Consider the following 25,669-nt stretch of genomic DNA (forward strand, 5'->3'; position numbering starts at 1 on the left):
CTTTACATTCCATTTTTCCATCAAAAGCCAAAATAGCCCCACTTGATCTGTTTTCCAATTTGCCTAGCGATTACGGGCTAGCTCATTCGGCTTCCACATCATACTTTCTGTCGCTTGTCAATCAATCCATATGCTCGTCTCCTATAGTACCTTTGTCTCCGAACCAGTAACTTCCGGCTGCCGGTCTCCAAACACGAGCGCCCTTTGTCACAAGGCGAACGGAACGGGTCACAGTGGAGCATCTATCGCGACCCACTGCGGCACATATATACTGTAAAGGATCCTTCTGGATTCGTCTCTTTCGGCTGCAAAGGACACCCCCTTCATTCCTTTCTTATACCACCATCATGGCCTCCGTCAACAGCGTCGTAAACTTTGAGGGCTTCTATGGGCCTGCGACCGCTACCTTAGACTGGTGTGAGGTGCGGTCTCGGCTGTCCATCCCGCCACGGGTCGTACTGATCTCCCCCGCATGTAGGCCAATTACCAGTTCTCATTCTATGTAGCAGAACTGGTCAATACATTCTCTAACCTTTACTCTATCGGACTGGCTCTGTACGGTGTCCTCAATATCATACGCCAATCTCTTCCGCCTATGTATACCATTGGTTTTATTGTATGTCATTTCATTACGGATGTCAATTACCGTCTGATCCTTTGAGTAGGGTTTTGCTACCGTCGGCCTCGGTAGTTTCGCCTTCCATGCGACGTTATTGTTTCACTGGCAACTCGCCGACGAACTGCCAATGGTCTATGTCGCCTCGTTAGGCTGCTGGGTTTTATACGATCGCACGCCGGGCTTCACTTTCGCTGCCCCGCGCGCCCTGAATTCACTTCTTATAACCATCGTATTTGACGCGCTATTCACTTGGAGCTAGTACGTACATCAGTAAAATATTTTATACTTCGGCTGCTCCGGTTTCACCATCATTTTCCAGCATCATCAATCGGAATCCAGTCTACCATCAAGTGGTGTTCGGGACTATCGCATTAGCCATCGGCGCTCGAATCGCATACCTTCTGAATTGGTCTGAAGAAAGGTTCCGCATTCCAGATGACAAGAAGGCAGAAATTGGCGGCGTCTTTGGTACTGGAGCAGGACTATTCGTTTTTGGATTTTTTATCTGGAACCTTGACAACATATTCTGCGATCCTCTGACAGCCTGGAAAACGGCAGTTGGCTGGCCGTTGGCATTCCTGTTTGAGGGTGAGCAAGCTTCTCACCAGCTATTCGTGTTGTTAACATGGTTCGGTAGGACACGCGTGGTGGCACGTCTTCACTGTAAGATAATATCTCGTTCTCGCCCGGTTCGTGTCATTCATGTGGCGTACCAGGGAACAGGCACTTACTTTATGGTGGTAGGCGTTACATGTAAGCAGAGGTTCTATCTGAGCCGAATCCGCTGCTGACTCTTCTGTAGATATGTGAGCATTCCGTACAAATCTCTGTGCCTTGTCTCACCGTGGCATTGCAGTTCGCTTTGCATGAAGGACGATCACCGGAGTTATACGATACAACATCCTTACGGATTTCCCATGGTAAAATATGCCTATCACAAAGCACCGTAATCTTTGCGAGATCTCGGGTCCGAAGATGGTTTCTCATAATTGTTGTAGATGTCAGGGCCAAGGGGACAATTATTTATTGATATTACTTTTACTGATGAGCGGGGGTGTTTATAGGATCGGGGCACTATTACAAGTGTGGGTTAAAACACACGACGGATAATAGATTTACCTACTTACCTGGCTTATTCTGGGACCGATTCGCTGACTTTCCATCTGATAAAACCAGCGACATCCACTGATTGCAGTTTATTTTCTTCTCGCCAGTTTGCAAGGTAGTCTTTGACCAATGTACCTTGGCCCGCCATGAAACTCTGCTCGTACAAGCTCGTTTCATCGCTACCCATGATAGACACGGGATTGAATCCGACAACTTGCTGGGCAAGGGCATGCGACAACTGTCCCGCCGTATCAGACAAGGGCGAGTCCTCTACTCTAGGCTCGAGGAGCTTTCCAATGGATTGAGTGCGCATGTCCAACAAGGATAGTCCAATAATCTGGCCTTGAAAGGGGGAATTGGAGTTGTGGGTATACCAACCGAGTCGGACGGCGCGGTCCGACTGAGGAGCCCATGACATCGCCATGGCGCGTCGTATAGATATATTCTCGCCAATGGTCGCAATTATATTCTGAATAGCTGATTTAACTGTCAAGGGCCCATCCCCGTACTGAGCCTGTAAAAGCTCGGACACGTCAAGAGGTTCGAAGGATGGGTCTTCAGAATGGGACAAGGAAGGTATCTGGGCAACGACATACGAAAGAGCTGTTGCAAGCTGGGAGAACTGGTCAGTTCTGGCGACAAAGTCAGACTCGCAGTTGATTTCGACCAGCCCTACTCTAATACGTCCGTCGCGTTCTTTCTGGTGATGCTTGGGATCAAATTCGTGTCCGTATCCTCCATCTACCACGGTGAGGCTGACAACACCTTGATTCGCCGCTCTTCCCTCAACTTTGGCTGCTTTGGCTGCACCCGACGCCAGTAGCTCCGCTTCCAGCCATTTCCTCGCGCTCTCCAAGTTTCCATTAGATTCCTGCAGTGCCAGTCGCGCTTTTGTGAGGGGTGCATCGGTGAGTTTTCGCAGCTCAGCAATCAGCTGTATATTTGTTTTCTTTCCCAGCCCTGGAGTAGAGTAGAGGCGCCGGAAGCAAGGCGTGAAGGCAGATCGCGCTGCTCTGTGGTAGCAAAAAAAGGACATGGCGTGATGGTGTCACACATGTGACTTTGGTCTTTTCAAATTAAAACTTCCGAGTCTCTCCTCTTCCTTCGTCTCATGGACATCTTCAAAACGCCAGGTTTTACGTCTCAAGATCTTTTGCTCATCCAGAGCTTGCTCGGAGCTCCCTCTGGCTCTTCTAGCAATCCACCTCTGCCCGTTCAGTCGGCACCAATCAAAGACTCCGACGAGGACATCTCCAGTTCGAGCAGCGAACACGCGAGTGAAGATGAGATTGAGGATGTTCTTATTATCAAAGAAGAGGATGAAGAAATGAGTACGAAGAATAGCAGCGAAAATGACGCGTTGGTGAAACAAGACAAAGCTGCATCACCGTATGTCTCTTCATGTCGATTCGGCCTATTTTCATATAGATGCCAGTATAGATGCCAAAGACTCAGAATCTGATGACTCCAGCTCTTCTGAAGAGGGCGAAGAGCAGGTGCAGCTTTGGAATGAAAATGACGATGATGAAGAACCAGGGTTGTCCACCAAATCTCAATCCTACTTCACCAGTCAACACGAGGTCGTTGATACCGATATTTCGGTTCCCGAAATTGCAGAGGTTGGCGCTGAGGAAGCCATTGAAATACTTGGCGAGATAGTGAACATTATGGACCAAGCGGTTATCATCGAAGGCCTCCCTTCCAGCTATACCAATCATGTTCTCGACTCTGAAACCTTGCTGGTTTTTGATGATCGCAAGGTATTAGGCTATGTATGTGCTTCGTTTGCATGCTATCACAATCGTATTCTGATCCTTGACAGATTTACGAAACTTTTGGCCCCACAGCCCAGCCTCTGTATCAGGTTAAATTCAATTCTGCATTCCCTTTGGACACCGACAAGATCAAGTTGGCGCGTCAAGTGTTCCACGTCCCGGGGAGAAGTCGTTTTGTCGCCATAGATTCGATTCTTATAAAAGGAAGCGACGCCAGCAATGTATATGACGAAGAACCCACGGTCTATGAACTGGAATTTTCAGACGACGAAGCAGAGGTTGCACATAAACGAAAACTGAAATATGGGCAAGTGACTACTTTGTTGCTCATTTGATTTAGAGACCTTATCACCATGCTTTGCAGACGGCGAAGCCGGGTGGATTCCGTTGCCTCCACTTCATTCGCCAGCCCAATGCGTATGCGGGACCAAGATATGATGACTGACGCGTTTGGTAGCAATAGCGCCTATGATGACCACAGCCCATATGATCCAGACTATTCTGCCTCCACCGCGACACGGCCACCACCAATGCCATACGATGAAGATCCCTACGCTGATGTTTCCCTCGTGCCCTCCTCTCAGGGTGGCGGTTCCAATCTACTAAGTAATATCCTGTCAGGACCGGCCCCTAGTACCGGGAAGGGACTCAGACCACCCCATCGAGATCGTCGTGGCCGTGGACAAGCAAGAGGTCGGCGGCAACAGCATGAGGCTATCTCGCAAGTTCATGCCCATGATGCTACTAATTCTGCATTCCAATACAGTGCCGCTGAATACAACGCGTATCAGCAGGCCGCGATGGTTCAGCCCCATATCAACCCACGTTTTGCAGCTGCGTTCGGAATGGCTGGTATGGCATATCCACATTGGCAGAATCCGTATACAACTCCAGAACAATACTGGAGCCAAGGATGGGGGGCTGGAGGAGGATATGGGCCGGGGTCGTCGTAGCGAGGGATTAATTAATTGTATGCCTTGTATCACTCTTTGCAACAATTTGTTGATCCTAGCTGTATGACCCTGAGGACTTGTCGAATGCGCACGTATCTCTTCCATGTGGAGAAACTTGATCATGCATGTGGTGCCTGTTCATGTAGCTCACAGGTGAAGCAGGCTCCGAGCAAGACAAGAATGCAGAGAATGGTTTTCGATAAGTTCCCCGCGCGTGACGGAATTCATAATATAAAGGGCTGAGCGTTGGGCGCGTTGGTGTTTCTATATGTAGATTTTAAATGGTTATCATGCTGTGGTTGAGCTAGCGCCTTCACAGTGGGTGGTGCCGTCCTAGCCTGGGGAATCAGTGAGTGAAGAAGCCAGATCTCTGATTGATTGAGACATCCAGCGTCAAGTCGCGCGTTCTCTCATTTCCGCCGGCCGTGCAGTAGGTGTTCAAAGCTATCCAGACGATTTCTCAGAAATCTGGTCCTACACGGCGATGTCTTTCGACGATACTTCCACCTCGCCAAGGCAGACCGAAGTCAGCAAAGATGACGAGGACCAAACTCCTCTTGAGCACAGAATCCCATTTGCGTGGTGGACGACTGGTCTCTTTTTGAGCGCTGTGATGTCTTGCGCGATTCTAGTCAAACTTTTTCACATGAACGTGAGAGAGGCGATCTTGGCACTTATTCTCGGATTCCTCTTTTCATTCATTGGTGTCCAATCTTCTGGGGCCACTGATATCAACCCGGCATCAACTGTACGTAGGTTTGTATATGCCTAGGTCTGAACATTTCAGCTTCACCTTAACTTACTTTCCATTTGTCAGGCATCCCAACTCATCTTCGGTGGTGTCGGAAAGGGTTCTGGCTTGGAGCTGAAACCTGCAGAGATGCTCAACCTCGCGGCTGGCGTCGTCTCCGCAGGTTCTGCGGCTCAAGCCTCCGACATGACTGGTGATCTGAAGACCGGTTACCTTCTTGGTGCAAAGCCTCGAAACCATTTCATTGCTCAGTTGTGTGGATCCGTTGTAGCCGTATTTTTGACATCCGGTTTGTTCATCCTCTTTACCAAAGCTACACCTTGTATCCTTTATGGACCTGAAGAAAACGGCAGTAAGTAATTTGGTGTTCCATGTCTTCAACACTTATACAAGGTAACTGTACGTATGGCGCACCGTCTGTCTCTGCTTGGGCTATGGTTGTACTTGCGCATTCGAATTCTGCGGCTAGACTTGCGGTGGTCATGGGAATATTACGGTAATATTTCCCTCTCCGAGTTCTCGGGTTGTAACACTATCACTTCTGCACATAATACTAATATTGTATTCGTCTCATACATCGCTTGCCTCCGGGGTTAGCCTGCTCTTTTTGGGATGATCACGGTGTTTTGACCCATATCAATAACACTCAAATCATGTGGACCATCCTGCTTTACAGGTGCACATGAAGATAACGCACGTTGTTTGTCGTGAATGACCCTAGCGACCTTATGGGCGGACGCTTCCAACTGTCTTCTATATAGACCATGTGCGTGATGCATACATAAAACCTCGTTGAAAAGGACAGCTCGTCTCCAGTTGCTCATCGGTACAGAGCCAGCCATGCAACATTTCATTGCATTTTCTTCTGGCCTTTTCGCACTTTCGGCTGCCAAATCCTTGTTGAGTACTGGTTATAACACAACTCTCCTGGACAGAGCATCTTCTCTCGACTCTGGATGTGGAACTTCTGGCGCCGAGTCCTGCGTATCGTCTTCCTCAGGTCAAGACCTCTGTTGCTTTGAATACCCAGGGGTAAGAAACCCTCTTCTTTTCAAAAAGAACCACCTTCCTGAGGCTCTTGTAGGGTCTCTTGGTTCAACCTCAGGTATGACCTCTGATTCTTTCAGGACCCCACCTCCGGAGCACTCAATTCTTGTCATGGAGTTTTGGGACTATGATCCATCAACCGGCCCAAGTAATAGCTGGACCATTCACGGTCAGCATACGAGCCTCGATGTTTTCGTCTCGAATGTTTATTTTTTTCTGGGCTTCAGGACTTTGGCCGGATCAGTGTGTATCGAAGCACATGCAGCAAACGGCCGTATTAATAACATCCAATAGTTGCGACTCTACCTATGACGAAAACTGCGATCCATCACGAGCGTATACGGATATTGCTTCAGTATTTTCCTCTGACTTCGTCGCGTGGGCGAAAGCTAATGCCCGCGTTAGTTGTTGACCGACAATGATGCTGGCGATACGCTCTCGTACATGCAAACTGTACGTCATTTGTGAAGTCTGGGATGGTCATACTAAAATCTGAACACCATAGTATTGGGTTGATATTGATGGTGATAACGAAGAATTCTGGGAGGTAAGGATAACATTTTATGCCTCGTTCCGTTCCGTTCATTTACACAATCTCAAAGCATGAATGGAGCACGCACGGAACATGCTTTAGGTAAATGTTATGTCTCTGGGCATCTGGATATTTCTGATGGAGCAATCGTAGTACTCTAGAGCTCGACTGTTTCTCAGGCATCATCAGGGGACAAGAGGTACAACTGGGAAATTTAATGAATTTCATGATCTTTGATTTACTCATCCATTCCCTCAAGGCTGTTGCTTACTTTCAATCGGTCGTGGCATTGTTTAAAGTATGTCTTATCACAGAACCGTGCACCCTTACTGATTGTTATTGCGGACAGTCGCTCCCTACATACGAATGGCTCGCTAACAAAGGAATTACACCGTCAAGTAGTACCTCATATTCACTTTCCAAAGTGATAGCGGCTCTGGAAGAGGGGTCTGGCGTGAGCAGGAAAAATCCCTGAATGAAAGATCTTTGTTTACTACAGATGTTTTGGTAGGGCTACACACCCGCCTTGGACTGCGACGGGAGCAACTTGAACCAGATCTACTGGTACTTCCATTTGAAAGGTTCTGTTGTTGACGGTGCATTCGTTCCTATCTGTACGTGGAGCAACATGATCTCCTTGCCGTGCGCTGACGACGGGATTTAGCTGCGCCGGAAGCAGGGTCTTGTGGCTCTACGGTCAAGTACCCCCCCAAGTCAAGCTCGAGCACGCCAACGTCTACTGTACGTGACCATTAAGAACGGTGGATATCTACTGACCATGCGCTTAGACCACCTCAGTACGTAAAATACAGTAAAACTCACATATCATCTTGCTGTGGACGTTGAACCATGTACATAGTCCTCCCCTAGTGGCGTATGTTAGCCCATTGTGTTCCGGCTGCGCTTATTCAAAATTCTTTGATCAGACGTCGGGAAGAACGCTTCCCGCCAAGGTGACCGTCATGGCCTTGCAATCGGGATCAGAGGACGGTGGATTGCTCTCCTTAGGAACATGGTCCACTCAGACTTTGGCGACGTTCACAACGACTGGAGATGCTGATAGCTTCACTATGACTTCGTCGAAAGGCAACTGCGGCGTTTGCAGCGGCGCACTCACATGTGGCAGCGGGGTGTCTTTATCGACCTTCTCGACGGTAAGTGATCATGAATTGATGTTGTCGGCAATAGTAGATATATAACAAATTCAGATCCTCTCGAATGGCGATCTCCTCTTGTCATATAACGGTGAGACCGACTTCAGCAGTGACGGGTCTCCAGGTGGAACGACAGTGGTAAAGTGATGGATGACTCTGGTGCCCGAATATGAGCTGATACGCCTGCAGTATACAGTCTATGTTGGTTCGAGCCACGACGAAATTTACAGTCTGTCAATACATGAGAAGTGAATCATAGTTGCTGGATGTTGTGTAGGCCCCTGTAGCAGTTACTGTAGGAAGCTGTACATCAGTGGATCAATCGTAACGCTCACTCATCATGCCACCGCCCTCGGACCATCCGTCTCTACATCTCATTGTCCTCCCAAATGATTTTTTTGTCGTGCAGCTCAAACATAACGAAATAGATGCAGACGTTCTGACCAACTTGACCAGTCAGCCGGAGAGATTCTTCTCGTTGACTCGGACAGCTGAAGAAGTGTCCGTTGTTGGAGAAATAAATAAGGACCTCCCTCAGAAGTATCACGAAAATTCTGGATGGCGTTGTGTCCGAATTGCAGGTCCTATGGAATTCAGTGAGCCGACTCGTTGAGCCATGGGTGCCAGGCTCATCTTCGCCCTCCAAGATTTAACAGGTGTATTGGCCAGTTTTACGCTGCCTCTGCAGGAGGCCCAGGTCCCAGTGTTTGCCGTGTCCACTTGGTATGTCCATTTTCGCTATCGCCTGAAAATGATACCGACTGCGTTGACAACGAGGAATACCGACTACGTGCTTGTGCCCAAGGATAAGCTGGCGATTGCAGTGGGGGCATTGAAAGAAGATAGCTGGAAGTTCATTTCGTAGGAGGCAGTAATGATAGATTAGACAAAAGCTTGCCAGGGTTCATCATCGTAGATATTAGAAAATGATGCAGCTCCATTTTGGGTGGAAAGGCGCGACAGAATTCTGGCGCCTGCCCTCTGCCTCTACCACCACCGCTGCCTCTGCTGCCTCAATACCATACTCATCATTTATTCTTTGCTCTTATCGACGTAGAATACTACTTTGAAGCGCATCAGTGCTGCTTGAACCGCTGTCTTAGACAGCGTCCAGCGCCAATGAACTCGACCCCTTCAACGTCTGTAGCACCGTCGGGCAGGCAGACCCGTCAGAAACGCGTCAATCCCTCGCGTTCTGGAAAGGGTGGCCCTGGTATAGGGAACTGCGAAGCCGACACTCTTATATTGGACACCCAGAAACGACAGCGTACGTATTTTTCTTCAAGTTTACTGTAGATTTCAAGCCTTACTGGTGTATATGTCTAGTCGAGAATGAACCGTTGATTCCTGCCAATACTCTATTTTTCATGACGACTAATCTGGAGCTGCTTCCTGAGAGCTCTTCCTCATCTGACGGGCAGGTTATGTTCAACACCCATGCCAATGAACGCTATTTTGACCGTCCAGAGGTCATGCAAAGCTACAGATTGCAGCAATCCATCGAAACTCCTGATTTTACCGAATTGTCCCAGACCCATGTCGGGGGACGGTTTAGGCCTAGGGGCTCCGACGACGTTCGTGGATTTTATTTCTTACAATTGCCGTTCAATACTGATACTCTGAATAATTATATGCTTTTCCCCTTCTATGTGCCCATATCATATCACAGACCACACATGACACTTCAGATGCTTATTACGAAAAGCGGCATCGCAAGTACGAGACCATGGAAAAACGCCAACGTCTTCGAGAGAAGGAGCAGCTCAAGTACGAGCAGTACAAACTCAAAGAGAGGATTGAGCAACTTCGTGGGATGGATGCTATGGGTTTTCTCACTCTTCCAGCTGAGACATTCACTCCAAAGCCGCTGGAGGAAGAAAACGCTGAACTTCCCTCCATTTCCGCCAGTGGATTTCATATAAACAACCCTTCACTCTATAAAGAGGGTGAGAGGCGTCGGAAGGAGATGCTTGATACCGCCACAACATTAGAGGAGAGGTATCGCGTATTGTTACCCCCAGACAAGAAGAATCATCCCAAGAAGCATAACAAAGAGAGCCAGAAAAAAGTACCTCGCCAAGGCATCGAGATAAGAGTGTCGGAAGAGGTTCAGTCCGAGTGGGAGGAGAACGAGGTAGAAGAAGGGGAGAATCAGCGCGAGGCTGAAGAGGCCGATATGCCTTTGCAGGAAGAAGTCCTGCATAATGAGAAACCTGTGCCTCTCACAATCAAAGTACCTCCCAGGGTTTCTTCCACCGTGCCAACACCGGCGCCAACACCCCCGGCCATATCTGTGCCATTTACGAAGACGGCAATGGAAGCGAAGTCTGTGTTTCCAACAAACCCGCCGCCGCCAACTAATGCTGTCGTGCCGGTCAAGGCCGCTCCGCCACTGCCCAAGAAACGAAGAAAAGCGGATCCTACTCCATCAATTCTCATAGAAAGCCCTCCTCCTTTCCGTCCGACATGGTCTGGAACTCGCCTTTCACCCTTCCTCTCATGTCCGCCCTCTCCAGCAGTCATTCTATCTTCAGGACCTACCGCCGGGTCGAGTTCCCTTAGCCCTGTTTCCGTTATTGGGCCTGATGAGACCCCCGGTTCCCCAGTCAGCCCCCTCTTTGATGAGTTGACAAGCGCCACACCCACTCTGTCTAATCCCGAAATTGCGACTCTTGACATAAGTATCAAGTCTGTGTCGTCCTCTACCTCAGAGATAGATTATCTCGTTGAAAAACCCGCGGAAGAACCAGATTTTCATGTTACCACAGACACAGGAAGGTCTCCTCGTAAGCGGGGCCGATACTCCTACACCTACTCTGCCACGCAACTGGTCAAGGAGTCAGTCTCTGCGCCGCTTCCACGCTCTGCGGCGCGCGTAACCGAAGTGACTGCTTCTGCATCCCCTGCTGCTTCTCCCATATCCGCGCCGAAAGCCAAAGCGCCTGGTGTCTTGCTGTCTGCCGCTCTTAAGAGAAACCAAAACAACCCGCGCGGCTCCATCATCAGACATTACGTGGCCTGGGGGGTCAAGCTTGGGCCTGAGCGTAAAGGTGAGGAGAAAGAGTATGAGATACCAAGGGAGATACGCGAGGAGTCTCTGGTTGCGGCAGTCATGGCAAAGATTGAGGCGCAATGCCCCGATGTCGATGAAGGTCCACCTGAAACTGTTGAGGGTTCCAACCGGCGCAGAACTCGTGTGTAGCGCAGAGCTTGAGTTATTTGATTCCAGAGAAACCAGGGGACTTCTTGCTTCCATCGCTTGCTCCGCGACCGTCTTTTTCGTATCGACGACACCGGCCTTACTTATTATCGATAACTTGTAACTAAATTTATTTAAGTCGAGTAATTTATTCGTCATATTTCTACTGTCGAGGACCGTTTACTGGTCTATTATAGCGACTTCACGACTTCCAATAACTCCTTTTGACCATCCAAGCGAATTGTGTTTTGGCGCCCCGAGACCATCTGCGCATGCGTAACCGTAGGAAGCTGCGTGACTGGTGTAGCCCACACTTTGTCATCTGGCAATCTATATTTGTAGTTGCTCTTGAGACGGTGATGGGATCGTCCAAACAAGCTTCCTAGTTGAACCTGAGGACGAGCTACACTCTTCGTCTCATCCTCCATACCTGGTCCCTTTCTTTCTCCGATGAGCACCTCTGCTTGTGGTAGAGCGAAGTCGACTGCAGGACCGCGAAGTTGAGGGAGATACGAAAAGGATACGTTTGCTTCTCGGTCAGGAATAGCTTTCTCTTCAGATTCCAGCACTCTTTTGACGTGAGTATCTATCTCAGCATCCCCTGATAATACGATCTCAAGACCATTATTTTGCCTTCTCCCGGGGTCAGTGCGGGGTCGTCGAGGCTTGTTATTTCTCTGGGGCCGCGAATTCCTGGATGGCGCATTTCCCCTTTGTGCCCTTACTGGGCGAGCATTGGTCTTGGAGAGCTGTTTCTCATCTTTCTCCTGGCCACTTCCGTCTTTCTTCTGCTGACGCGGCTCCTTGTTACGACGATACTGTGATGTCTGCTGCTGCTCAAACAAGGCATCGAAGTTGACACCGGCGACATATTTTTTGTGTGTATTGACACGAGCAGTCTCTTGAGGAGTTGGTATGTGGACAGCTGTGGTGGACGTGCCAGCCAAAGTATCCAGATCCACACTCTTGTAGTGATCTTTGAACCGCTCCCCCGGCAGAGAAGTAGGGGCAGATGGAGTCTCGCTTGGAGAAGAGGATGCAGAAGAGGCCAAAGAGGCAGGGGGAGGAGTGACGGCGTCATTGGAAGGAACATCAACGGTTGCAGGAGGAGCAGCTGGCTTTTGTGCATGGATTTTCATAAGACGACCAGATAACGGTCCCGAGTACATCTGTATCTCTGTACTAGATGCTAAAAAAACAACGCATATATGTCAATGTATCGTACCAATATACCGCAGATATACGCACGAATTTTGATACCGTCAAGGTCTTCAACTATTCTCTTTTGCCTACCTCCGCCTATTCTGTCTAGAAGCCTAGTGCTCAAATCAGGGACAGCGTTAGGAGCAGCCTCGGTTGAGGTGAGGCGTATACATTGCGTCTTGAGGCAGCGCAGAGCAGGACCAGCACTGGGTCGCCATCCGAGCATGGTGTGACGGTGAAGGCGCAAAAAGGGAAGGATGGTATTTGGTTCTATTGCCTTCAGCCTTTTTGAGTTACTCTGCTTTGCATGCATCCTTTACTTGGTCGCCTGGTCGTCACTCTTACCCTTTGCCTTATCTGCTTCATTGCCTATTCTTCCCAGATATTTGTGCTTTGGCCATGGTACGGTCGTGCCCTTTCTGTCGACCTCATCTGTCTCTTGTTTCCGTTCAAGTGAGCCACTGATCGTCACCGTTCCCCCATTGTTAACTTTTCGCAGTCTTCTCGTTGGAATGCTTTTATGGAATTACTTTCTTTGCGTGTTCACTGACCCTGGCGGTGTACCGGAGGGCTGGGTTCGTATTTCAGCCTTCCCCTTGCTGTCTTCCTGACCGATGGATAGAAACCCGATACTCACGAGGACGGCTACGAAGTCAAGAAACTGACGGGGGGACCACGGTATTGCAGAATGTGCGAAAAGTACAAACCCCCTCGAACACATCATTGTCGCCAGTGCAATAGGTATGCCCTCTTTCCTGACCGATGTTGGGCAAATCTAATCTCTTCAAGGTGCATACTGCGCATGGGTACAGCCCCTTCTGCGTTTGAAGCACTCCAATCTCATGACTCCTCTAGATCATCATTGTCCTTGGGTCAATAATTGCGTCGGCCACTTCAACTACGGCTATTTCATACGCTTTTTATTCTACGTCGATGTTGCATGCTCCTACCACCTTGTGATGATGACACGGCGCGCTATGGAAAGACCAGACGTTGTATATTGGGTGAGCATTTACTCTTGTCCACCATTGCCCATCTCATCTCAATTTCTTTCTTCAGAACACAATAACGGTGACTGAGCTAGTGTTCATCATCTTAAATTTCGTCGCTTGCGTTCCCGTCTTGCTGGCAGTCGGTGCATTCAGGTTTATTCACTATATATTTGCTATCATTTTATGTTAATATCGGTCTCAGCCTCTTCCATTTTTCGAGCCTCATGTCGAATACAACCACAATCGAAGGTTGGGAGAAAGACAAAGTCGCGACGATGGTTCGGAGAGGTAAGATCCGCGAGGTATGCTTTTCTGGTTCTCATCCGTCTGATTACCAGCTGAACTTCCCGCGCAGATCAAGTTTCCTTACGTGTGTATTTTTTAGGGTCGGACCCTTGCGTGCTGACTCTCAGTTGTCCAGAATCTCGGCCGAAGACGCAACATAGAATCTGTTCTTGGTCCAAGTCCTCTACTTTGGTGCTATCCCGCGAGAGCGCTAGGCAACGGACTGAAATATGATATCAATGAGGGTGGTAAGTGGATTGAGCTGACGGAACCACGAGAGCAATACGAGAGAGGTGGATGGGAAGCATGAGTGCGGCGTATTCAGTGAGCAAATCATCATGCAGTGTTACGGTCCAGTAAGCACTCATATTTTCCTTCTCAAGCTCCTGTGTAGCCATCTCATCTCATCGCCTCGTTATTCCTCTGCCGCTGTATCTGTTAATATTTGAGGCTGATCTCTTTCTTCTACATTCACAGAAGGCTTAGAACTGGACACATGGCCTCCGCGTGATCCAGGAGCCACCCTATGCGAAGACCGACCTGAAGGCTTCCATCTTCCAGACACCCCTTGGACATATGGGAATGAGACGGTAAATCCCGACCTGAGGCCGTCCAACTCCCAGCCGCGAAAACCCGGTCGGAAACAGATAAAAGACGGGCATGTATCGACACTCCCGCCATACCATCCAGATTATCAAGAGGGGGCTAGCTCTGGATACGACTACGAGGATGATTCGTCCGATGAATCATCTCCTGACGAAGGCCGCACTCTAGTGAGACGGGGCTCAGAAGGATATGAGGTGCGACGTCAAGGAAGGGAGGCCATGCTGCAACGCTACCTTCAGGAAATTGGAGAAACGCCCGGGCGATACCATAGATATATTCCCCAATCTGATTCGGAGTCGGAGAGTGATGACGATATACCAATTGGACAATCCCTTCGGACAGATAACAGAGAACAGCAGTGATGTGTGTGATAGATTACTGTTAAAATAACTTGTGAACTCCTGTAGCTAATCAGTTGCTAATAGTAATAATCTGTTGTAGAACCGAAGGATGTGTTCAAGACCAAAAAATATGTACCCCTAAAATACAAGTGCGCACAGACAATTACTAGGAACTACTGGTAGGTACAATGCACATACACGATTAAGCTACCCTCTGAGTGTACACTTTCCATATCAGACCTCCCTTCTCGCCTAATTCCAGCGTACTGCTCCCGAGAGGCACATCTACAAGCCACTTGTTGCTGTGTTCCTCCAGCTCCTGAACGACCGACCCATTGATTTTCACTTGTATCTCTCCAAGCTTAGGCTTCTTTTTCGTCAGGCGCACGGGTTTGACTTTTACCCCGCCGCCCTTCGGGACTTTCGGCGGTCGACCTCGCCCCCGCTTGATTTTCTTCTTTCCATTCTTCATTGGAGCATCTACATCCATGGCATTGTCATCATCCACTTCCTCTTCCCCGCCACTGCTCTCTTCTTCGTCACCCATAAATATAACCTCCTCAACACGGAGACTCTTATCTTCTGGTCCTAACCGCACTGACCAGCTCCTTACGCCTTCTCGGTAATCCAGATTAAATTGCCTCCCGCGAGGTATTGTCTTTATTAGAATGAGACGCAATTGATGAGCGTAATTCACTGGAGCGGGCGAGTTGGACATTGAATGTACTTGGGCTGTTTGAGAAACGACGGCGACTTGAGGTGTCGGTGATAACGCCGGCGCTTGAGAAATGGCCGTATTGAGCTTTGTCGGATTAATTGGTTTGGAGTATTGCAAGAAGGTGATATTTGTGTTAGCTGGCGGCACAGTAGGTGTAGGCTGAGGTTGAGGAGTCAATGAGGACGAAGGTACATGTCCCGATGATGTAGGAGTCACTACTGGGGCTAGTGGTGGCGGAGCGGGTGTTGGCGCAGCAGCTCGTGCAGTGACTGCCGGAGCAACAGGTTTCGGGGGTGGCTGAGGAGGAGAGGGTTGCGGGGTGTTCTTCGCAGGTGGAGCACGTACAGCTATAGTAGAAGTGTGTGGTAGTGTAGGTTCTGGCACCGGTGCCCGCAGAGAAAGTTGCGATGTAGTAACCTTAGACCCTGAAGAATTCGACGCAGCTGCAGGTACCTTGATCTTGATCGTATTGGTCGTGGGCTTGGAGTACCTCTCGAGCGTAAAGGGAAAGGGCAAGTCTGACATCAGTCGACGGAATTCGTTCTTTGAACGTTGTTAATATCCAAAATAAGCTATTAAAGTGTGAACGTACTCGAAGAGTAAGAGCATCCTCCCATATGAGGGTATGTTCTTGATTGAAAGCCAAGGCATTTGAAAAGACCAGTTCCACATCGTTGGCAAAATCATCCGCGGCGGCATATTCCTTGCGTTTGATACGTTTCTGAGGGTTGACGATTCGATTAGAATAAGCAAAATTGAGATGTCATTGACGTACAAATATATTCTCTAGACACTGGGGGTGTTTGATTTCCTTATAATAGATTGGCCAGTCTTTCTTGGAAGGCAACTCCATGAATTCAGCCGATATGGTTCGACCACTGCAGAGATAGTTGGTATGAGGCGGGAGTATATGCAGAGAGCATTGGACATACGTATCGTCAGTCTTGCTGATAAGCTTCTCGAGCCTTGACTTTGCCATACGATTCAGACTAGGAGGTTTACTTTTCTTCTTGCCATCTTCGCCAACTTCCACCCTGGCCAGTTCCTTGTACGTCTTGCCAGCAAGTTTCTGTAGAGAATTTAGACGACGAGGAGATCAAAGAGCAATTGCAAGCTTACTTGCAAGTCCTTTGCATCCTGCCAGATTATGCTGTCAGGGTGATTATAGCTTTTTGCGTTCGTGAAACACAAGTCGAAATCGAGCTTCACGGCCTCAAGATTAGGATAGGCATGAGAATTGAGCTTTTTCTTGATATCGTCGAGAGCAATTGGCTGCTTGATCAGGTCGAAGTAGTCGGGGTACTGACGCTTGAGGGGTTTGGTAAGAAAGAGGGTAGATAGAGATCTGCCGCTGGGATTGTCGAAAGGCCGAGGAGTGATGGTTGTGAAGAAAAGAGGGCACCAAATTGGTCAGAACAGGAAATGAGCCGAGTGCGTCACTACTTACTCTTTGTTGACTGCGTCCTTCACCGTCTGCCATATCTTCATTCCTTGCTCTCTGACCTCATCTTCGCTGGCCACTTCACCCTCAGAAATGGGATTTACTGGATCCGACATGGTTACATCGACGTCTGAAGATGACGGCTGGTCTTTCCGTCGCTTGGCTCGTGATCCCTCATCCACTGTCGACCCCGGATGATTTCGTTTTCCCATGACACCGCTCGCTGCGAGTCGTTTCACAGTTCAGTCGTTCTGAAATCAAGATATGGTATGTCTTCGGAGACTGTAGGAGCAGAAAAATGGTCAAAATATTGGACTCCTTGGGCCAATGTAAGTTTGTGGCACGTGATCTCGTTGACGCGCCACACTCCAGAACGCGTCGATAAACAAGTACTAACAATCCACGATCAAATGAAATTATCAAAGTTCAGCTTGAAGACCAGCGCCACAAGCGAATGCACAATATTTTCTACGCTAGTTAGGTTAGCGCCCTTGTCCCTGCCCTTCGATATACTTGAAATTTCTAAATGGAATAGCATTTGCGGCGAAGGGAAAGGTTGGAAGTAAAGCAAGGAGGCCGCCGTGCTCTACAACCAAACAGCTCTGGATGCAACATCCCCTCTCAATGCCTTATCTCGGAACATACCTTAACGGAAGTTCGTTCTTGTCCTTGAGAATATAGCAAACGGAAGGCTTCGCCCGAATCGGCCTTACTGCCGTAATTTCCTGACCATGCATGCCCTACCACGTTTCGATGGCCATCGCTGCTTTTTATGAAGCTCAACTAACGCTTAGAGAAAGCGAACCTCCATAAATTATCGTCTGGTAAGCAAATCCACTATAAACTTTTTACGCTGTGGCACCATTGAAGTCATCAAGGCTTGAAAGACAGCTTCCCGCGATACTTATCCATGACTTCAGCTTCATATCAAGTCTAATGGCTCGAGTCTCACCAAAATATGTATCAACAGATCTGCAACTCGGTGGACCAGCGTCAAGGGGAACCACTTGTAAGGGATATTTACAACAGCGTTGTCGTATTCACTATCCTACAAGTTCTTGGTGTTCTCCACCTACAACATGCGAAGAGGTTCGGAATATTCAACGCCTCGGTGTCACAGCAATGACGTTGTTGAATCCAGGCAGCCCCCTTATGAGCGACCTGATACATGGACATCTGTATATTATACAAGATTTATGAGGTGAGTACAATATCTAGTTTCTGACAATTTAATTCGATTACTTATCTTTATGTATCTACTCAAAAAACTTTCGAAGTATATCAGATCTACGGCATCGAGAATCTAGCAATCCGGCTCTCCAACATCAGCCGCCTGGCTGACCTGGAATGATTGTTCAATCCTCCCTCAAAGGCCCAGGTCGCGTCTTTCCACTTGTCTGTGTCCGAAATACCATCTTGAGCTCGAAACGCGTACTTCCGTAATATTGCGGCGCCACCAGGCTAGAGGCGACGTTAGGTACCAAGCACGTAAGATATGAGCAAAGTCCTACATGTTCTCCCATATAACTCGTCACGTCGACGACAAAATCATCAATCAAGAGTACGCATCGCCCGAGAGCGCTTTGAATGTACAACTGAACTTCGTCGATAGTCCAATTGGGTCCATCCCATTGGTCATCCTCTGGTGGCGGAACTCCGTACGCGCATTTATGCCGCATATACTCGACTGACTCTGATATATCATCTCTACGCGCGCGCCGTAGACCTGTTACAAATCCAAGCTTGTGAAGGCTAACGATTATCCATTTAGACGGATCCCAGTCCGCCCGAGATGGCCCTGAGCGGAAGTCATGCGGGAACGTGTGCTAAAGTGAAACGTATCATTGTACGGTCATTCTCAACGATTAGTAGTGCATACATGCTGTGTTTGACACATAAGCGTCATGCTTTATGCAATGTCAGGGTGATTAGACTTACAAAATTGTGATTTCCTTCTCCGCCGGTCAGAAGCGCCAAAAGCTGAATTGTGTTAACGTACCAAGGGTGGAGTAGAGTAAATGATAGATGACTGACCAGATTTCCTCTAGAGGTGTCTTCATCTGAATAAGGCTGAAGACCATCCCAGTGTGCAAGCCTTTAGATCAAAAAGTGAGTTTTGGCGAAAGGCATTCAGGCACAAGGTACTCACGAGTTGACCAGAAAAGTGCAATGCCAAACTGATATGTCGTCCATCAGAAATCATCGGTGGAAGAAAGAGAACGTGCGTACTAGCAAGTCTAGACACCAATCCGGCCCAAATGAATGCTCCCTTTGGATCACCCCAAAGACTTCCCATCATTGGGGGAAATACGAAACCGAAGAATAAGGCAATTGATACTGATTAACATACTCTGTGAGTTTTCTGTGCGCCAGTAATATTTGTAAAACATTTGCCGTAATATTTATGTTGGAAGCGCACGACTAAGTTCGAGATGTTAGAGAAAAGGGTAGAAAAATGTGTTCCAAACTTACCAGGGTCACTGTCAAGGTCATCACGATCTATAAGCTCCATTCTTTGATACGTTGGTTTGAAGAATATCCATCCCATATGAGAGTAGAGCAGTCCTCGGGTTGCAGCGTACCTTCGCAATAGTAAGTAATGGTGTGTTTCATGGATCATTGAACGCGGCTCACGGGTCGTCCATGGGGTCATCCGTAAACCTCTGAGGATCATCTACGTCAACAAATGGAATATGGAAAGGATTACCCAACGTACATGATGTAACCGATGTCGAAGACACCTTTAAACCCGGCTGAGGATGAAATTACTTGTCATACTGTTAAGAACACTCTTACCACCACTAAATGCGCGTCAAAACAAGTGGATGAAAGCGTAGGGGGAGCTGTCAGACCTTGATAGAGCCTTGGAATCCTGCCGAACCTAACGCCGCCAAGACGATTCTCACAACCGTGTTAGCACGAAATGCGCGATGAGAATACAATCTATGATATCCAATGGTGATGCTGAATGGATTGCTTAGAAGAAACTGTCTTGGTTATGGGCTGAGAACGTACCCAAAGTCCGCAAGCTGCCACACCAAGAAAGCAAAGAAGAGACTGGCTCTGTGTACGACATAGACTGGGAAATAATATACTCCTATGAAGGCGGCGATATGGACAGACACGAAGAAGACGGCATTGCTCCACCAGATTTTGGGAACAGACGGGGCCTTGATCTTGTTTCGCATGATGGTAGTGGGTGAGATAGAGCAGGAAAGCCGTGAATCACATCTAGGCTTTTGAGCAGTTGGTAACGTAATATCTGAAGTCATCTCGATCGCGTCGACGTTAGACCTCGGCAATTTCGGCAATGAGCCATGCACGGAAAGCGGAAAAACAACTCCCGGCCAGCAAAACTTCCCATTTCGAGCAGTCGTCGGGTCTGAGCGCGATGGCACCTTGATAAAAGGTAAAATTCTCTGGCCTTTGAAGAAAATTTCTGTCTTTCATGTTGCTGCGCCGCAACTACAACAAAAGGGGGAAGTAGAAGTAAAAATAACTTTACTCCTTTTTGCCTCGAGGAGCGCTCAGGGCCAAGTCAGGCCGCCACCAGATTCATGAACTCTTGTGTCTAGAAAGGATCGGCCCAGTTCAATTCCTGTCCCATGACGACACATCATCCTACATTCTTTCCAAGCTTCTCGCATGCCATGTCCACAATGGCCCTAACTTCTCCTACCTTTAGACCGTCTGTCTGCCAAACAGACCATTCGCGCTCAGCACTGACCCCCATTCCCAAGGGTTCCCGCCGGTATTGCATCTCTCCATCCAGCCAAGAGCCACCAGACATATGTAGCTCTTCAAGTCCCAGCGGTAGCAATGATACGAGTATCGGGTCAATGGTGTCAGCATTCACGCCTGAACCAGGGAGGACAGTGAGAGGCCATGAATCGTCACCCGCAAGTCGTTTTGCGACACGGAATAGTGAAGCAAGGGTGTCGATAGAATCCAAAACAGTTCTTCCATGGCCACTGGGAGAAGTTGGTCATTGTCAAATTCAGCAGAGAGCACCTGCCATATATACCTTGTCAATATACGAGATATACCTCCAATGCTGACTATATCCTGGAGGGCTATTGAATTGAGGATCAGCGACAAGCGAAGATTTGGACTATAAGTACCCTCAATATGGTCCCTCGTCATGTCAAATGCACGATGAAAGCAGACTAGCTATCATTAGGACAAGACCACCGCCGCCGACGACGATAGATCAACAAACCTTCCAAGGGCAAAGCGGCGTCAACTATGCTAGATCAAGGATTATTAGAAGGGCTTTGAGATATTGGCGATGCTGACCCACCGTTTCGTGCGTTCAGTATCCACTCGACCTTCCCGAGTCAAAACTCCCATAACGATACCGCGGATGGGATATCGCTTGAAGATGCGTATATCCTCGAGCATGACGTCGAGCTCGTCATCGCTATATAGAAAGTCACCAGTCCTAGGACGAACCATGGCCTAAGGGATGGGCTATATCTACCAAGTCAAATAGAAATCCGACCCACCATGATCGGAGTCTCAGATGCAGCCTTCAAAACGGCCTTGAGCAGCCCCAGACTGGGAGTCGTGCCGCCTCCGAGCCCTAGGTTGGCGCATAGCTCCAGTCGGTCCGCCCCCGCCTGGACAGCACTTGTGAAAGGTATCAAGACAGGTCAAACGGTGTTTTTTTTTTTAAAAAAAATTTTCGACCGACATTTTGGCGGAGTGGACCGAGTCGACGCATACTTCGAGGGTGACAGACCTTGCTAAATCGTCCGAGTCCATAAGAAGCGAGAAGGGGCGTGGGCATAAACAATACGTCATTGGTGCCTGTGATCCTCCCAACGTTGACCTTAAATAAAATTCGCCTGATTCCATGAAGATGACGCTCGTCCAGAAGATTTCCTCCGTCTTTGCCTTTCGCACTCTTCCGACAACCGTGCTTGCGTCTCTCATCTATCTCGCCATCTTTATCTCCCTGCTTGTTACGGATGGCCTCCCAGCAGTGCCAAAGAATAGGAAGGGTCTGGATTTAGATCAGGCGTACTTGGACCTTCACAAGGTGATTGTCTCTGTATATGTTTGCCTCTCGGCAGAATTTTATATCGTCCAAAGATTGCACAACGACCACATCCGTACAACTCTCATGCAAACGACGCGGTCAGATCTTATATTTTGAAGCGTGTTCACGACATAGCTGCTGGACACAGGCATATTCATGTCGTCGATGATATGGTATCGAATGGTTCCTGGTCTTCTAAAGCATGCGGAGTGTATTTCGAAGGAACGAACATTTTGGTCAAGATTGATGGCACAGAGAAGGAGTACACTGAACACGGCGGAGTCTTATTCTCGGCGCACTACGACTCCGTCTCTACTGCACCCGGTGCTACAGACGACGGAATGGGCGTGGCGACGCTACTTCAGCTTATCGAATTCTTTGTCAAGAATAGGCCAAAACGGACGGCTGTCTTTAACATTAACAACGGGGAAGAGGACTCGTTGAACGGTGCCCATGCGTATGAGATGTTGTTCTCTTCTGTCCCGACACTCATCTGTTTGCCTATATGTAGATTCCTGGCCCACCCATGGTCTAACATCACAGATACATTTCTCAATTTGGAAGGCGCGGCATCAGGAGGGTATGATGATAATTCCTATTCTCTTCACAGATGCAGCGTGGCTTATTGTTACAGCAAGGCGCCCTATCCTTTTTCGTGCGACCTCGAGTGCGCCACTGCTCTCATTCCTTAATACGCATGTTCCCCATCCTCATGCCAGCGTCCTATCACAAGACGCCTTTGCACGAGGCGTCATTCGATCCGGCACAGATTACGAAGTATATTCCGCCGGCGCAGACATCGCTGGATTGGACCTGGCGTTCTACAAAGGAAGAAGTAAATATCACACCAAATTCGACGCCATTCCTTATACCGTAGGGCAGACACGCGCTCTGTGGGCGATGATGGAAGCTGCCAGAGGTTCCGGTGTCGCTCTGGTTAATGACGATGGACCAATGCATAGTAAGACTTCAAGTTCCGCTGTGTATTTTGATTGTGAGTTTTTCATGATCAGATCTTCAAGAGTACCAGAGGCTGATGTAAGTGACAGTGTTCGGGGCCGCTCTTATCCTATTTCCCTTAACTTCCTTGTTCACTTTCAATACGGTATTGCTGGTTGTCGGCCCCGTGGTTCTCATCCTATTCTTGGTGTGTGAGGCCGCTATCCGACATAATAGACGAAACGGCGAGAACGGTAGTGCCCCTGGTAGTCACGATAACTTCTGGGGTTACTTCTGGAACTCAGTAATCTCATTGCGGTGGTTAAGCGGATTTTGGAGATGGTCTAAATTCTGGTTTGCTATCCTTGTGACGGCAGGACTACAAGTTCTTTTGGCCCTCTCGTTTTTAAAACTCAATACCTTCGTACGTATTCGTATCTCCGTTTTCTTCTCGTGTATTTAGAACGCTTCTAGATCATCCACTCATCGCCGTACCTTGTATTCTTATCGTTCTTCACGTTGGCATATCTGTCCCTTGTTCTCATTCTGCAGCTTCCTATCCCTTTCCAGAAAGCGTCGGTACCAGAACTGCAGAAGCAGACCATTCTCTTACAGACGTACTTTTTGACATGGGTTCTTCTGCTTCTTGCTACCATCGCCATCAGTAAAGCTGGCGTCGGTGGTGTCTATTTTGTCACGGGATGGAACGTGCTAGTGTTCTTAGCATGCTGCATTGGATGCGTTGAGGGAATGGTTGGTGCCGAGGGTACAACACCCTTTCTTGTCCTTGTCAGGGAGTTCACTCCTCCGACTGAGGAAGAACAAGTTGCAGGGGAAGAACCGACGGAAAATACTCCGTTGATACCCAGGACGAGGCATGATGTCCATGTCCTAGGTCAAGAGGAAACTGGCGCTATTGGATGGTGGATACTGCAGATGTTCATCGTTGTTCCCGCGCCAGTGATTTTAGTATCTCATATTGCTCTGATTACGCTTTCGTCTATGTCGCAGACTTTATCGGACGGAAGCAGCGCAGTAATAGGTTTGTGCCTTTGTCAACGATTTATTCTTCAACTTATCTTTCCTTTAGTCTACGCGGCTGTAGCTTCTCTCGCTTGTTTGACGATTCTCCCGATTGCCCCGTTCAGCTTCAAATTACACCGCTTTGTGGCCTACATATTTGGCGTCATCTTCATTCTTGTAACGCTCTATTTCTGGTTCGCATTTCCCTTCTCTCAGGAAGAGCCACTGAAGGCCTATTTCCTACAAAACGTGTCCCTTTCTCCCGCTCAAACTGGAGCCGGCCAGGTCCTTCAAGCTGTCACGACACTCACTGGAGCATCTGATTACATCATGAAACTGATATCGTACCTGCCTTCGGCGTCTGGTCAAGACATCTCTTGTAACTCCTCGCAGGCAAGGTTGTCTCTACTATCGTGCAGCTGGAAGACCGATCTCATTCCTTTGCCTGGTGGTAACCATACGTCAGATATTTGGCTTCAGACGAACGTTACCCGTCTTGGGACTTCATCAGCTCGAATCTCTGTCCAAGGCCAAAATACACGTTCATGCCGAATATATTCCGACACCAACCCGATTATTCGATATAATATACATGAAGGGAGCGTCGGGATGCAGCCTCGGTACGAAATACCAGAGGGTGGAATCAAGGAGCTGCGGTTATGGAGCCGAACTTGGGATAGGAACTTTACTGTCGATGTTGAGTGGATTGACAACTCTCCGGATATGGGAGGAAGAGTCGCTTGTGAGTGGAACGAGTACGAGAGCGGCAGCATTGGTGTTGGTACAGGTGGCCAAATTCCAGCGCTAGAAGAGATGTTGATGTTTCTACCAAAGTGGGCCGTGGTGACGAAGATGACAGATGGATTGGTGGAAGTCTCTTCTGAGTTTTTGTTATAAGCGGGCGTATATCAACGGACATATAGCATAGCCCTGTAAGAGTAAAATATGTGCTCCAAGCATTGTGTGGTAATTGTGAGAGCAAGGATGTTAAAAGTGCTTATAGACGCAGGCGAGAAAAGTATCAAGGAAGGATGCGTAAATTCTGAATGGAACTAATCCCTTTAATGTCCATCGGATTCCGCATAGTCTAAGAAAGCCTTGACCAGCACAATCCACTCCGTAATTGACAACTTGAATGCCATTTGGAGATTCTGGCAGCAAATCGGGTCTTTGACGTGCTCGGAAAGGGTAAGAAGATCTTTCCTGGTACGTATCTCCAACTTATCAAACTTGGCTTTCAAGTCGTCCCTTCCTATGTGTCGCAGAAATAAGCTGACAGAGTCAGCTGTCGAAGCAGTATGGGTGGCTGCAAAGGGCTGGCTTTGGGGAATAGGCGCGTCATTGGAGAGATGCGAATGAGATAGACTAGTGCCAGGAATGTCGTCGCTCGCTGACAGCGGTACGATGGGTGTGCGTTTGGATTCCTGTTCACTGGAGTGGTCTGGTGCTGATAGCACGTTGGTTTTTCCCCCCAAAAGTTTGTGCTTGGATTGCCGCACAGGACGCGCATGGGAAGCTATAGTTGTTCATGAGTTGATATCCATTATACCACTAGTGGCGCTTCAGTCTTACCAGTACCAGTTGACTCGCGTAGAGTCCTCCTCATGAGATTCTTCCGTTCATGGACCTTGGGCGACAATGACACATTAGGATTGCGTCCATCCAAGTACCACGCATCTTCCTCAATATCATCATTGTGGAAATTATTTATGATACGGCTAAGCGTGATTTCGGTAATGTTGAACTCTTGCAAAACTGAGGATACGGCAGTTCCGAGTTGCAAGGCACGCCGGACCAGCGCTCGACGCGCGCGCGTCATCATAGGTCGCCTAAATAATTCAATGCACCCACAGACAGAAAGAAAAGAATGAACGCATACTTGCAAGTCGAACGAGCCATTGTTCGAGTTATGAGGAAACGAGTGTGAGAATATCAACAGTTCA

General features: G+C 48.4%; 12 protein-coding genes across 12 annotated transcripts; 7 read left to right on the forward strand and 5 right to left on the reverse strand.

Annotated features, from left to right (window-relative positions):
- Window positions 1–192: 192 nt before the first annotated feature.
- On the forward strand, window positions 193–1,721 carry BT62DRAFT_294257 (alkaline phytoceramidase). The gene is made up of 7 exons (XM_043180390.1): window positions 193–422; window positions 479–616; window positions 666–877; window positions 939–1,207; window positions 1,257–1,282; window positions 1,336–1,376; window positions 1,476–1,721. Exons 1-7 carry the CDS (start codon window positions 348–350, stop codon window positions 1,567–1,569), a joined length of 855 nt encoding a protein of 284 aa, XP_043045769.1. The 5' UTR covers window positions 193–347; the 3' UTR covers window positions 1,570–1,721.
- BT62DRAFT_295194 (uncharacterized protein) lies at window positions 1,595–2,771 on the reverse strand. The gene is made up of 2 exons (XM_043180392.1): window positions 1,743–2,771; window positions 1,595–1,693 (listed from the first exon to the last, which is right to left on the reverse strand). Exon 1 carries the CDS (start codon window positions 2,760–2,762, stop codon window positions 1,752–1,754), a length of 1,011 nt encoding a protein of 336 aa, XP_043045770.1. The 5' UTR covers window positions 2,763–2,771; the 3' UTR covers window positions 1,595–1,693; window positions 1,743–1,751.
- Window positions 2,641–4,734, forward strand: BT62DRAFT_926485 (NAF1-domain-containing protein). Its single transcript, XM_043185051.1, has 4 exons — window positions 2,641–3,115; window positions 3,162–3,498; window positions 3,549–3,808; window positions 3,866–4,734. Exons 1-4 carry the CDS (start codon window positions 2,838–2,840, stop codon window positions 4,452–4,454), a joined length of 1,464 nt encoding a protein of 487 aa, XP_043045771.1. The 5' UTR covers window positions 2,641–2,837; the 3' UTR covers window positions 4,455–4,734.
- Window positions 4,735–4,938: 204 nt separating this feature from the next.
- Window positions 4,939–8,190, forward strand: BT62DRAFT_1000021 (ribonuclease T2; the record flags this gene model as incomplete). Its single annotated transcript, XM_043176602.1, has 18 exons — window positions 4,939–5,202; window positions 5,272–5,557; window positions 6,141–6,237; window positions 6,290–6,310; window positions 6,333–6,456; window positions 6,518–6,607; window positions 6,658–6,705; window positions 6,758–6,799; window positions 6,855–6,886; window positions 6,938–7,082; window positions 7,134–7,238; window positions 7,296–7,398; window positions 7,449–7,525; window positions 7,573–7,581; window positions 7,644–7,658; window positions 7,711–7,938; window positions 7,993–8,076; window positions 8,128–8,190. 18 exons carry the CDS (start codon window positions 4,939–4,941, stop codon window positions 8,188–8,190), a joined length of 1,833 nt encoding a protein of 610 aa, XP_043045772.1.
- On the forward strand, window positions 7,989–8,906 carry BT62DRAFT_295048 (uncharacterized protein). Its single transcript, XM_043180391.1, has 4 exons — window positions 7,989–8,076; window positions 8,128–8,534; window positions 8,586–8,661; window positions 8,716–8,906. The coding sequence occupies exons 2-4, from the start codon at window positions 8,279–8,281 to the stop codon at window positions 8,801–8,803; spliced, it is 420 nt and encodes a 139-aa protein (XP_043045773.1). The 5' UTR covers window positions 7,989–8,076; window positions 8,128–8,278; the 3' UTR covers window positions 8,804–8,906.
- A 1-nt stretch (window position 8,907) lies between these two features.
- BT62DRAFT_293952 (uncharacterized protein) lies at window positions 8,908–11,347 on the forward strand. Its single transcript, XM_043180388.1, has 3 exons — window positions 8,908–9,205; window positions 9,265–9,512; window positions 9,608–11,347. The coding sequence occupies exons 1-3, from the start codon at window positions 9,058–9,060 to the stop codon at window positions 11,138–11,140; spliced, it is 1,929 nt and encodes a 642-aa protein (XP_043045774.1). The 5' UTR covers window positions 8,908–9,057; the 3' UTR covers window positions 11,141–11,347.
- On the reverse strand, window positions 11,219–12,599 carry BT62DRAFT_1071433 (uncharacterized protein). Its single transcript, XM_043178754.1, has 2 exons — window positions 12,386–12,599; window positions 11,219–12,326 (listed from the first exon to the last, which is right to left on the reverse strand). Exons 1-2 carry the CDS (start codon window positions 12,564–12,566, stop codon window positions 11,329–11,331), a joined length of 1,179 nt encoding a protein of 392 aa, XP_043045775.1. The 5' UTR covers window positions 12,567–12,599; the 3' UTR covers window positions 11,219–11,328.
- Window positions 12,600–12,630: 31 nt separating this feature from the next.
- On the forward strand, window positions 12,631–14,217 carry BT62DRAFT_1071434 (zf-DHHC-domain-containing protein). Its single transcript, XM_043178755.1, has 10 exons — window positions 12,631–12,793; window positions 12,840–12,915; window positions 12,963–13,081; window positions 13,130–13,146; window positions 13,196–13,344; window positions 13,400–13,485; window positions 13,535–13,634; window positions 13,688–13,702; window positions 13,754–13,941; window positions 14,001–14,217. Exons 1-9 carry the CDS (start codon window positions 12,648–12,650, stop codon window positions 13,925–13,927), a joined length of 882 nt encoding a protein of 293 aa, XP_043045776.1. The 5' UTR covers window positions 12,631–12,647; the 3' UTR covers window positions 13,928–13,941; window positions 14,001–14,217.
- A 312-nt stretch (window positions 14,218–14,529) lies between these two features.
- Window positions 14,530–17,062, reverse strand: BT62DRAFT_960317 (Bromodomain-containing protein). The gene is made up of 6 exons (XM_043188547.1): window positions 16,730–17,062; window positions 16,402–16,633; window positions 16,215–16,351; window positions 16,058–16,160; window positions 15,875–16,003; window positions 14,530–15,825 (listed from the first exon to the last, which is right to left on the reverse strand). The coding sequence occupies exons 1-6, from the start codon at window positions 16,933–16,935 to the stop codon at window positions 14,767–14,769; spliced, it is 1,866 nt and encodes a 621-aa protein (XP_043045777.1). The 5' UTR covers window positions 16,936–17,062; the 3' UTR covers window positions 14,530–14,766.
- An 818-nt stretch (window positions 17,063–17,880) lies between these two features.
- BT62DRAFT_294111 (uncharacterized protein) lies at window positions 17,881–20,080 on the reverse strand. The gene is made up of 15 exons (XM_043180389.1): window positions 19,739–20,080; window positions 19,576–19,687; window positions 19,520–19,524; window positions 19,440–19,464; window positions 19,358–19,386; window positions 19,196–19,305; window positions 19,118–19,144; window positions 18,953–19,060; window positions 18,873–18,900; window positions 18,758–18,818; window positions 18,662–18,703; window positions 18,235–18,549; window positions 18,066–18,184; window positions 17,970–18,010; window positions 17,881–17,901 (listed from the first exon to the last, which is right to left on the reverse strand). Exons 1-14 carry the CDS (start codon window positions 19,993–19,995, stop codon window positions 17,980–17,982), a joined length of 1,269 nt encoding a protein of 422 aa, XP_043045778.1. The 5' UTR covers window positions 19,996–20,080; the 3' UTR covers window positions 17,881–17,901; window positions 17,970–17,979.
- Window positions 20,081–21,543: 1,463 nt separating this feature from the next.
- Window positions 21,544–24,761, forward strand: BT62DRAFT_960318 (uncharacterized protein). The gene is made up of 7 exons (XM_043188548.1): window positions 21,544–21,764; window positions 21,818–22,221; window positions 22,276–22,344; window positions 22,403–22,758; window positions 22,814–23,127; window positions 23,178–23,745; window positions 23,794–24,761. The coding sequence occupies exons 1-7, from the start codon at window positions 21,579–21,581 to the stop codon at window positions 24,621–24,623; spliced, it is 2,727 nt and encodes a 908-aa protein (XP_043045779.1). The 5' UTR covers window positions 21,544–21,578; the 3' UTR covers window positions 24,624–24,761.
- Window positions 24,762–24,787: 26 nt separating this feature from the next.
- Window positions 24,788–25,625, reverse strand: BT62DRAFT_1000027 (uncharacterized protein; the record flags this gene model as incomplete). Its single annotated transcript, XM_043176603.1, has 3 exons — window positions 24,788–25,242; window positions 25,299–25,555; window positions 25,606–25,625. 3 exons carry the CDS (start codon window positions 25,623–25,625, stop codon window positions 24,788–24,790), a joined length of 732 nt encoding a protein of 243 aa, XP_043045780.1.
- Window positions 25,626–25,669: the final 44 nt, after the last annotated feature.

Source organism: Guyanagaster necrorhizus (assembly GCF_019112545.1).
Source record: "Guyanagaster necrorhizus MCA 3950 unplaced genomic scaffold BT62scaffold_2, whole genome shotgun sequence".
Lineage (NCBI taxonomy): Eukaryota > Fungi > Basidiomycota > Agaricomycetes > Agaricales > Physalacriaceae > Guyanagaster > Guyanagaster necrorhizus.